This window comes from Electrophorus electricus, chromosome 6 (genome assembly GCF_013358815.1).
Source record: "Electrophorus electricus isolate fEleEle1 chromosome 6, fEleEle1.pri, whole genome shotgun sequence".
Lineage (NCBI taxonomy): Eukaryota > Metazoa > Chordata > Actinopteri > Gymnotiformes > Gymnotidae > Electrophorus > Electrophorus electricus.
The window spans coordinates 16,369,613-16,382,033 of NC_049540.1; the positions used below are offsets into that span (position 1 = coordinate 16,369,613).

At 44.4% G+C, this 12,421-nt stretch overlaps 1 protein-coding gene across 3 annotated transcripts in view; it reads left to right on the forward strand.

The window, feature by feature from the left end:
• LOC113585757 (transcription factor COE1-A-like) overlaps nucleotides 1-12,421 on the forward strand; it is a 44,108-nt gene that overhangs the window by 26,441 nt on the left and 5,246 nt on the right. For all 3 annotated transcript variants that reach the window (XM_035527221.1, XM_035527223.1, XM_035527222.1), the window contains exons 7-10: nucleotides 2,430-2,518; nucleotides 9,159-9,224; nucleotides 9,405-9,582; nucleotides 10,695-10,877. In XM_035527221.1, the coding sequence (XP_035383114.1) occupies nucleotides 2,430-2,518; nucleotides 9,159-9,224; nucleotides 9,405-9,582; nucleotides 10,695-10,877 (516 nt within the window). The remainder of the gene's footprint in view (nucleotides 1-2,429; nucleotides 2,519-9,158; nucleotides 9,225-9,404; nucleotides 9,583-10,694; nucleotides 10,878-12,421) is intronic.

Here is a 12,421-nt window from a genome sequence, read left to right on the forward strand (position 1 = left end):
TGATAAATTAAGGCTCGGTTTTTGCTGGGTTTTTACAGCATTCTTATCACTGCCTTGACTTTTTGACCTGCAGAATTATGGGGAAAGTCACTAGACTTACTTATGACCTACTGTTGAGGTTTGTGGTGTGTGTGTGTGTGTGTGTGTGTGTGTGTGTGTGAGAGAGAGAGAGAGAGAGAGAGAGAGAGAGAGAGAGAGAGAGAGAGAGAGAGAGAGAGAGAGAGAGAGAGAGAGAGAGAGAGAGAGAGAGAGAGAGAGAGTGAAAGTGTTATCCATGTTGAAAGTAGAGTAAAGGTTTTTACTTTTTAAGAAAGGACTGGTCCATTCTGTAAACCTTATTATTTTCTTTTCACTATGCTAAGGTTGTTACACTGTTATCCTACTGTAAATGTGGTCTAAGCAATTATAGTTTTCTAATTATCTCTGTTGGAATAACATACTTTTGTATGTTTTTCTCTATTTAGTTGTTGGGAACAGGGGTGATAGTTTGTGTGTGTGTGTGTGTGTGTGTGTGTGTGTGTGTGGTTTTTTTAAAAATAATATGTGATGGTAGACCAGTTTCCAAATTTATTATTTGCTTCTCTCTCTCTCTCTCTCTCTCTCTCTCTCTCTCTCTCTCGCTTGACCTTCAGGTCTCTCAGTAAGTGAATGTTTTCCCCAGGCTGTGTGAGACAATTGGGTGCAATGTAGAAATCAATGCCAATAAGAACAGAGCAAACTACTTCTGACATCCATAAGACATGAGCATGTGCTTCACAGAGAGCTCGCCCATCGGTCTCCATACTGGAATATTAATACACACCAACACACCAACAGCCTTCGCCAAACATATCAAAGTATTGCCATTTTAAATTTGATGGATTAGCACAAGGCGTGTAATCCACAGATGCAAAACATAACGTTTAGGTCTTATTTAACTACAAACAGCATCGTCTCAAGTTTCCTACCCTTTGTATTGAACCATTTGCTAACATCATTAGTACTTAATTTGAAGTCTTTGAGCTATAACCATCTGCTGTAACTGACAGGAAAGCACCCAACTCTACACGCTTGTTGTGACCCTTCCACAACCAACGCTGACACCATGCAAACCACTTTTTCATTTTCTCTCCTCTTTCTTTTCTCTCCATCTTCATGCTCCATGATTGGCAAACGCTGTGGAAGCGAAGCACATTATTTGAGGCCTCAGTTGTCGTGTGTGTGTGTGTGTGTGTGTATTTTGTTATCAGGGTTTTCTTTTCTAGTTCTAAACATGTTCTAATGTTGGGAGCAGGTGTTAGGGACACTACGGTACTACGCTACAATATACTAAGACTGTTGTCAAGGCTGAATTACACAGTTTCTGGGTCAGTCTTAGTACTGGTCCACATCATTACATAAAGCTGAAGAAGGCACAAGGAGTGATCTTAGGGCAGTATATTTGGGGTACCCACATCTAGGTCTTTTATAGTTATGTGCACTTTTATCATCTATTAAAATTCCTTTACCTCCTCGATCAGCTCCAGTCAGGAACATCTATGACTGGTCAGTGAGTTTTTAGTACCATCATGGCAGAGAGTTTTGAACAGTGGTGCCACAGTATGCTCAAGATTGTCCCTAACTGACACTTTACCCCAGCTCCTTATAAATGCCTACTCAGTTTTAGAATATTCTTAATGATTTTAAGGAGCTCCTTCCAAAAGTGGAACAGCCTTCTCCCTCACATTTGCTCTCTGCCTTTGTGGTTTGGTCTCAAACTGTACTTATGGGAGCTTTTAAAGACAAAGCCCTGCCACAGATGAGTCTGCCATGCTTCACTAGTCCACTATTTTTTCTCTATTAAAACAACTTTTGTCAAGTAACTGCTAACTCTGTCTTTGAGTCCCTCTTTACATCCTTATGGCTGATGGATGCACTTATATGTTTCTGACAAGATAAAGACTTCACGCCCAGTAATTGCCACCCAAAATGCAATGTGTAAATGCCCCTTAAAATCCGTAAAAGTCCCAAGACTGCCATACCATATGTGGCTTTTATACTCAGTCCAATAAATATGGGTAATCTTTGGAATATACAATGGCTTCCATTATAACAATCATGTATTTTAATGTCACTTTCTACTACATTAACAAGCACTTCAACTTGATTTTTGTTGTGTTTTTTTTTTAACCTGTCCAGAAGAAAAGCTTTTGACTGTTGATGCCTCCATTTTGCTGTTTAAAAGCTTATGGAAGATTTTAATGATTGGTTGATTTGATTTCTTGATTTGCCAGTTCAGCTAACTTCAGTATCAGAATCCACTTTTCCCCACAATTTACAAACAATGTCCTTTTGAATAAGAATATCATTGTAGACAATATCCCTAATTGGTTTTAAGAGTACAGCTGTAATCAGTTGTAATTTTAGGAACAGTCATACGTTGTTATTGATCAGCTCTTTCCACGTTTCAGCTCTGAACGAGCCAACCATCGACTACGGTTTCCAGCGGTTACAGAAGGTCATCCCGAGGCACCCCGGGGACCCTGAGCGCTTGCCGAAGGTAACGACTTCTTCACCGCCTTCACATCGTGCATACAGAGCCTGTACCAATGCCATCCCGCACATCAGACACACTACGAGGAGGATGGTTGCAATGCTGATTTGAAGATTCCAACGATTAAAAGGATGCCACGACATATGCGACAAAGAATTTCAACAGCTGTGTCTCGGGTCCTTGATCGATGGGAGGACTATGTCAATCGAGAACCAGGACGCTAGCAGGTCTATTGGGAAGCCTTACTGGGTGGGCCGGGTCGTGACCTCACACCCACGTATCGTACAGCTGTGCGCATTTCAGGCCGTTCTCGTAGCTGCCTCTCACATCTCTTAAGTGCTTCCAGATTGTCTTGATTTTAGCGTGAGGATCTGACATCAAAGTGATGATTGTCACTTGTAAAGGACTCAGCTGGCTGCCTGCTCAGTCGTCTGTCGTTATGGGTTCAGCGATGAGACCCATGTGCTGATGTTTGGTGCACTCGGCCCGTCACTAGCAAGCATTGCTGATGTGCAAGGAGAGTTGCATCATTGGGGTGGCGTGGCTTGGATGCGCATGCGTTAGGCGTTATTGTTATGGTGGGGAGGCATGTGTCTGCCAGGATCTTATTTGAAGTTTAGCCACTGTTGATGTTTTTGGTGATAGAACCCTCTCTCTTTAGTTTGACGTGTGTGTGTGTTTGTAGCAGGTGAACAGTACATTATTATGTTTCCTGGTGACTGAAACACATGCATTAAAACACACACACACCCACACACACACACACACACACACACACACACACACACACACCTGACCCTTAGCTTGCACTATGCAGTCAGTAATTGTCTGGAGTCTTTTCACAGCTTAGTATACACAGCTTCTCACTGTGGTATAGCGCAAGTGAACCCTCCACAGCAGAGTTACACAATGCTCCTTTCTTTGTTATCTCGTATTAACCTCCAACACATACACACACACACACACACATTTCCAATCACAGGCACACATCCACACACACACCCCTAACTGAACCAAGTCATTCATCGCAATTAGGTGCAACAGAGCTCACTGTCGCATCCAGTGAGGATGTATAGATTTTCCTCTCATCGCTTCTTCCAAACAAGCGAAACAGTGCTCAGCTGTAGTGTGCTTATTTACTTAACTCCTTTGTGTGTGTGTATGTGTGTGTGTGTGTGTGTGTGTGCATGTGTGTGTGTGTGTGAGTGTGCATACTTCAGTCTTAAGTGATGTCATTTGGCAGGACTTGCTGTTGTGAGCATGGTGGCCAGTGCATTTCTCTGTGTCTGTGACAAGGCTAGGTTACAAAGCTGCTGCCCAGTGTCACTGCTCAGCCAACCAGTATCACACTGGGAATCAATAACAATTCTGTGGTCGTGGTGCATAAAGAGAAAATGTACTTCCTCATCTCATATTAGTAAATTACACACATAACTGTAGGTTTGTTTTCAGGGGGTTGCCAGGTTTATACTGGAATCCCCCTTAGTTGTTTGCTTCCTTTTCCTCCCGGTTTGACAGATATGAACTGGTACATTCCCAAGAGAGGAAAGAGCATTAAAATCACCCTGTGAAGTGTGTTATGCTTGAGCTGAACCAGGTGCCAACTCAGTCGTACCATACGTGCTGAAGTTGGGGTTTGTGTGGGTGGGTGGGTCAGCCTCTGGGCCGTTGTCGAGATGTGGCATGGTTTTCCGCGGAGATCAGGCTTCAAATGAACACATGGCATAGACCGCTCTTTTGCGTCAGAATTCAACTGCTTTGTGTTCGGTAGATTGCAGGAGTGCACGAAGGATCCTGAAAGTCAATATTCAGGTAGAATGTTTAGGCAGTATGGAAAGATTAAGTTAGTTCATGTTATTTAACAAGGTATAGATGCTTTATGTAAGATGACCTGAGAGAGACTGTGTGTGTATGTGTGTGTTTTTGGGTGGGTGTGCATGTCTGTGTGTGTGTGTGTGTGTGTGTGTGTGTGTGTGTGTGTGTGTGTGTGTGTGTGTGTGTGCGCAGCATATGTTTTTATGTATGTGCATGCATGTGTGTGTGTGTGTGTGTGTGTGTGTGTGTGTGTGTGTGTGTGTGTGTGAGTGTGTGCATGTGTTTACGAGAGCCCGGGCACCAGGAGGTGATCCATCATGGTGAAGTCAGCTTGTGCCTCCCAGCAGGTCAGCCGATCGAAGTCTTCGCCGCCCGGACTTTATTATTGCTCCACCACTAGTAATTGAGTCACAGCAGAGCATGTGTGTGTGGGGGGGGGGGGGGGGGGGGGGGGAGATGTGTGCGGGAGAGAGTGGAGAAAGAGAAATCGTTCTGGCACCTCTGACATTCAGAACAGCACTGAGCTCAATGAAGAGGTCAGAAATACAGAGAGGATATGTTATGTTGTCTCTCTCTCTCTCTCTCTCTCGTTCTCTCTCGCTCTCTCTCGTTCTCTCTCTCACTCTCTCTCTTTCACTATTTCTTATTTCTTGGATAATGGCCAGGCTGGCATCAACAGCCTCTCCCTCTCTCTTACACACACACACACACACACACACACACAGAGACAAACACACACACACACACACACTGCTCGCTGTTCCTCTCTGCCCCATCGATTTTCTCCTCTTTATTGAGGTAATAACTGTTTGTTGACGGGACTTGCTTTTCAACAGCAAGCCTCAATCATGCCACTCCTGACTTAGAGACAGTTGAAGAGAGAGACACCCAGACACACACACACACACACGTGCGCACGCACACACTCTTAACACTAAACGTGGACTACATATTATACATCTTATATTTCTGCAGATTAAATTTATTACCCATTTTCAAATTTCTGACAGGCTATTGAGATGCAGATATAATTACAGTTACACAACTGACTGCCTCTTTTCTACAGCTGCTTTAAAGAAGCACATATGATAACAAACATGACAAATATCAACTTTAAACCTAATTAAGTTTGAAAAAAAATTAACAAAAAAACCCTAGGAACAAAACCATACACACACATAGCATGAATTATACGTGCAGACTTGCACGCCACACAAGTTGAAGAGTGGACTTTTCCATTGGAAGACCTGGGTAATTTCCACACTAGAGCCCTGCACGGAATGGCAGGCTAAGGGGGACAGACTGTGTAGCGGCCCGTGTGAGCGGATTAGAGGCAGGAGACAGAACCTCCAATGGCTTACTGGATATTCATGCCACAGCCACGGGGAACTCTAGCGCTATCGCAAGCTGGGCAGTTTCGAGGCTTTTACTGGTCAATTTTTAAGTGAAGCTCTATTTGTGCGATTGTGTGTGTGTGTGTGTGTGTGTGTGTGTGTGTGTGTGTGTGTGTGTATGTAGGTGTATTTCTGTGTGTATGCATCTGTTTATGTGTTTGTGTGTGTGTATATGTTATTTTGTACTGTTTATGTACTTGCTGAACAAAATTCAAAATTTCTGAATAAAAACAAATTTCAGTCTACCTGATTTTGCTCACTTAATTTTGCTGACTAGCCAAAAAAAAATGCCATTTAATGCCATTAAATGCAAGTGAGCAACAGGAAGCCTGGCTTTGGCTCAATGTGCCAGTCCCTTTACAATAAATGCCCTGTCACCATCTTATGATGTCATGCTCCTAACTGGCAGTGCAAAATGATGTCATTCTACTCCGGTTTTTTTTATGCTGCTTTAATCAATAGAGCTGCGGTGTAAGTAAAGCCGAATAATAGAGATCACAGCAGACAGAACGTGTCTGTCCATATATGGTGAACCATAAACTGATAAACAGATAAACTCACGCACATATTCACAAGATGTGAGAAACAGCATTTCTAGCACGTTGTGTGTTCCTTTATATATTCACATATTTTATTCTTTTGTTCTTTTAAAAATATAATTAATATACCAAGATGCACAGACTAGGACAGAATTGTTACTATAGTGTAACACGTCACTGTGAAAAGATGTACACATTTAGATTAGTACAAGCTTCGAAAATTAATAATTTAATATATTGGGTGGTCATATGTAAATGACAAGGTTAACAATATAAAACTACGTTAAAATGAAGGCACTTCTTTGACCCAAAGCTTCTGTTTCAACCCCCTTGCTTCTCATCCAGCATAATCAAGCGTCTGTCAGTTGGCGATACTCCTCCGGCCCAGTCGTTACTCCACACTAACAAAGCGTTTGGCACTGATAGCCCCGCTGACGAACTCGAGCGGAAGCCCCCCATGCGTCGCTCTTCGCGTCGTCTCTGACACCTTCACGGCCCGATTCCCCCGTCCGATGCTACCGGCTGTCCTGATTTAGCTCATGTGAAAGCTGGAACGCGTGGCCCTAGGTTGGCAGGCCGGGCCAGCCGTCCACGGTTACTTTGATGTAGTAACCGCTTGCGTGTCAAAGCAAGGATCTGTGGGCCCTGCAGAGGACACGGGGCCCTCGAGTTTGGCTGCTTGCTACTGGTAGGAGCTACGTGCTAAATGTATGCACTTATACTGCTATAATACCCAAGTCGTGGAATTAAAAATGACTTGATTTTTAATTGTAAATCATAGTACAGTTTCAATCTATGATTAAAATATGGATTTTAGATTTTAAACACTGCGGCGTTGATACAGTGATGTTCATTAACAGGTTTTAAATGTCTGAATTTGTTTTAAGTAGAATATAGCCATGCTCTCTGTCTAATGGTGATATGCAATATAACGATACTTTCAAGTATAATTACCACTGCTCCGAGCAATGATTAAATAAACTAGGGGTTTATAGTGATATAGTGATCTCTCAGTCCAGTTGTTGGTTCCATGGAACTAAATGGCATGTGTCTGCCTGACTATAAAGCAGGCTTATTTATTTATAACAGGCTTATTTATTTATTTCATTGAGTCGGCAGCTCAGCAGATGCTGATGATAATGATGATGACAAGGAATTGTCAGGAATAGATATTTATAAGATGAACTCTCAGTTTTACTGTAAGTGCTCACTCATTAGTTACAGTCAATGTTACACACACCCCTGCCCACACAGCCACACACACTCACCCACACACACACACACACACACACACACACACACACAAACACACATGCTGATGTCACCACTCATTTTCCAGTGAAATCACCACTTTCCCATCTTATGGTTCTTTCCATTATAGTAAAGAAAAATGTAGGTTTCCAGGCAACTTGAGTTTTTCATCTCCACTCAGCTTGCAGACTGTTTAGTCCATAGACCAACCCCCAACACTTACGTGCTCCTGAAACACCCATAAGCCTATGGGACTCTACCAATCACACAGATGGGGGAAAGGAGAGTCCCGCCTGCCCCACCTTTCTGTCCTATAATATCAACCTTTGTCCTTCATCTCTTCATATCTGCCTGATGCCCTCCACACACACACATTTTGGAGATCCACCACCCCCCAGGTTCCTCCAAGGACCTGTGCTGTCCTGTATCTCCTCTCCACGCCTCTTCTTTCTGGGTTACAGCCAGACCCACCCCCCTCTCAGCGCCTGGTGGGCAGTGGCCCTCCACGGGCCCCCTGCATTGGTAATGAGAGGTTAACTCAGTGGCAGCATGGCTGTAATTGAGTGAATTTAGCACCTTGGACAGCGCACTAAAATCCTTTATTGCTTGCCTGACCTCCCTTGTCTTGTACCTCGGTTTGTGTGTGTGTGTGTGTGTGTGTGTGTGTGTGTGTGTGTGTGTGTGTGTGTGTGTGTGTGTGTGTGTGTGTGTGTGTGTGTGTGTGAATGTGTGTGATCAGCCCAGAGCTGGATGAGAAGCAGTATGTTTTGACGCTGACTTCATGCACGTGCTCACAAGGCATTTTTTCAGAGCCAAGGTTAGCGTGCAGTGGGGGGAAAAAAAGCAATTTTCTTCTTGTTGTTCAGCATGTAAGGGCGTGGCCTGCCACAGAACCCTCCTACAACATACATATACATACACATACATATAAACAACAGGGACTGTGAGAAAAAACATGATCATTTTTCATGTATCAGCAAATGGTAACAAAAACAGCTAATATGGCATTGAACAGCAGTTACCTTTCACCGCAGAAAGTAAGCAAAATAGCATTTGCTTTTGCTTGCAAGATGGTTGAAGCTTTCATGTGACCTAAGCTGTGCTTGACTCCCACTGGTGTGAAGTTTTGCAATGTGTTACGGATACATGACACCCTGTGCTGGCTTCATACCGCAAATCCTGTTAGCGAGATGTTTTGAAGGCGACTAAAAAGCCCGCTAACGGTGTCCAGATGCTGCCCCCGCATTACATTCTCCAGTTCCTCCTTCAGGTCCCCCCCCCCACCCCACCCCACCCCACCCCACCCCCAACCTGCCGAACCTTACTGTGTAGCACAGATTGCACTGTCTCCTCTCCAAACCAGATACCTTTAGCGAAGCCTTCCTCCTTCAACAAATGCCAAACAACTGGTAGGTGGGGCTAAGCCAGAACTCGCTGCCTCACCTACATCACTGAAGCTGCTCTGTCTCTCCCCAAAGGCCTAGCACAGAGTGGGGATGAAATGGATGAAGGATGATCATGGAGGAGAGAGATTAAAGTGCAACATTTTCCTCTCCCTGTCTTTCCTTTGTTTCTCACTTTCTCTCTCTCTCTGTCTCTCTCTCTCTCTGTGTGTGTTTGTGTGTGTGTTTTGGATGGCAATTGTAGGAGGTGATTTTGAAGAGGGCAGCTGATCTGGTGGAAGCTTTGTATGGGATGCCTCATAACAACCAGGTGAGGTGTTTAGTCTCTACATTCTTAGCAGCGGAACACAAACGTCTACTGGTAATGACATACCCACAGCTGGTAAATTAGGCGGTGAGAAGGCACACAGTCTCGATTCTCGTCTGCAGCCTATAGGCTACAGACTGGTTGGAGTGAACTGAGACTGATGGTGGGGGCTTTCGTCCACAGGAGATCATTCTGAAGCGTGCGGCCGACATTGCTGAGGCGCTTTACAACGTCCCCCGCAACCCCAACCAGCTGACGGGGTTGGCCAACAGCTCCGTCCACGCTGGCATGATGGGCGTCAACTCCTTTACTGGACAGCTCGCTGTCAACGTGTCCGAGTCCTCGCAAGGAGGGAATCAGGGTAAGGGTCGTGCGCATGGTAATTCAGCCACAGAATTCTGAGTGCTAATTTGGGAGGGAAATTGCGTACATAATTAGTGCGTAATTAGTGGTCATTTTGTGGGTGATTTATGAACCAAATGTGTGTGTACTAAATGTTCTCCACAGCCACAAGGGGAGCTCGGTTCTCAGAGAGAGCTACCAGAAACATAAACTAAAATGGAAAAAAAAAATTGAGATTGCAGAATTAGAGATGCTAGCTGAATAGACAAAATAAGTGTATTTAGGTGCTGCAGTGGTAAAACAAGTAATACACACACATAAAGTTAGTGCTCTTGGTAATAACAACCATGTAAGTTAAGGGACGTGTGTGTCACCCCAGTAGAAGAACAAAAGGGAAATTAACGTATAATAAAACCAAAAAGGCATTGCCAGATAAGCCTTATGTATCGTCTTTATTTTGGCCTCTTGACTTGGCACATGCAAACTTTTACTAAATCAGGGCCTGAGTGCCTTATTGGATGAAGCAATACACTCCCTTGTGCAAGTGTTTGGCCAAGAGGGAGGAGGATTTGCAGGGCAAAAGTCGTCAGACCCTCCGACAGCGAGGTGGGACATCCAGGAGCTCTGAACACAGAAGCCCCGCCTCTTCTTCAGCGCAGTAGTTATTTCTCAGACACTGTGCTATGACTAGCAGAGCTATTAGTGAGAAGGTCAGGCTCTGAAAGCCTTGTGTGTTTTAGTCGCTGTGGACGTGTGCCATTCACCTTCTGTGAATGTGCTCCTGTTTGAGGATTGGTGACAGTGTCAGTCTTAAAGAGGGTGCGCTGATGAAGGCACTGTGGGGTGGCAGAACCCCACTGTGCTTGGAACTAACGGCTAACATTCGTATTTTAAGAAATAAACCCTTTCTTAAGAACTTGACCTTAATGACATAGCCTGTTGAAAGGAATAAAGCATCATTCTGTGAATATTTTATCTCTTAGAAATCCAAAAGAACTTGGTCAATCTCTCTCTCTCTCTCTCTCTCTCTCTCTCTCTCTGCCTCTCTCTCTCTCTCTCTCTGCCTCTCTCTCTCTCTCTGTGTCTCTCTCTTTCCATCTCTCTCTCTCTGTCTCTCCGTTCCTCCAACAGGCTTCAGTCGGAACACGAGCAGTGTGTCTCCTCACAGCTATGTGCCCAGCTCCACGCCCCAGCAGAGCAGCTACAGTACCGTCGCCACCAGCATGAACGGCTATGGCAACGCCGGCGCCATGAGCAACCTAAGCGCCTCGCCCAGCTTCCTCAACGGCTCCGCCGCCAACTCGCCCTATGCCAGTGAGTAATGCTCCACTCCGTCCCACCGCCTCTGGAGGACCGCCCACGGGGCGGGGTCATTGTGGGGTGGAGAGTGAGGTTCAGTTTCTGCACTCCTACTTTGAGCCTGGACAGTATTCCAGCACACTTGTTCAGCACTTTTATCGACTCTGTTAGCACGCATTTTTACGTCATCTCTGATATCCACTCAGCCTGGCATCATGAAATGAAGTAGGTGTCACATGACTCACATTCATCACCCTGTGACTCACCCCCCCCCCCCCCGCCCCTTCACTTCATCGGTCTGTAATGAAGCCTTTTCGTGGCCAAAGTTCCCCTTTTGTGCGACACGATGACATCATGCGGTCATCGTGTCGTACGGTCATCACGTCACAGTGCAGGCCCTTCAGCACTTGTGCAGTTCCGCACCTGCTTTGCTGGCTCCACTCCCAGCTCGGGAGTCTTTAACAGCACTTTAGAAAAAGAACGAAAGAAACTCATGGCCACTGTTATCACTTTTGCAAAGTCTTAATTGGTTCCCTATTTTAATTAACAGAAGAAAGGGAGGGCAAAGAGTTAAAGGGGAGAGAGTATGTGTGTGTCGGGGGGGTGTGAGAGAACGAGAGAATGTTGGTGTAACACTTACATGTTTGTTTGACTTAATTATGACTGGTGAAGTACGGGTGTGTGAGGTTTGAAGCTTCAGTGTTTGGGGAGAAAGTCTGGCTCCCAATCAGACAAAACACCCCTCCCACTCTCACTGGCGCTGCAATTTACACCTCACACCAACGCGAGGACGATCGCAACACAGCAGAGCTCTAACACTCACACAAAGGAATAAAGCATGTCAGAATTCAACTCTGCCTCTCTTTCTCTCTCTCTCTCTCTCTCTCTCTCTCTCACACACACATACACACACACGCACACAATCTCTCTCTCTCTTTACTCTAACCTCTAACACTAAATTGAAAGCTTTTGTTGTTCTGAATGTCGCAATATTTGACTGCGTCTATCAAAGCGACACTCCATTCTGGCCTCCATATTATCGACTGTTAATTAAATCAATAAAGTAATTGGAGGGGTAACATTTAAATTCCACCACTTTCGTCCTGCCATGTTAACAACTATTTTAAAAGGTTTGCTTACCCCATTAGACACTGTGAATCAATTTTAGACACCAGTGTCAAGATTCCAATTTTCATTAATTGATTAGTTAGGACTTGATAAATGGATTCTGCTACTGTTACATGGTTCTGCATGGTCGGCACTGTAAACAGATCTACTTAGAGAGAGTGTGATTCCTAAATGTGTGTCACTATTGAGAGGAATTTAAAAAAAAAATAGAGTGTGAAAATAAGAAAAATTACGCAAGCGTGCTAATATTGTTTTTTTGGAGTGCAGAGTTGAACATTTAGCGACTAATATAAATATGTTCTTTCACGTGCAGTTGAGTTTATCTGCCCCTGTGATTTTTGTTGGTTTTTGTCTTTGTTTTTTTTGCCACCCCTCCAAAAAAAATTAAATACATGAAATAAAAATCCTTTCTCTGAACATTCCTTGTGTGC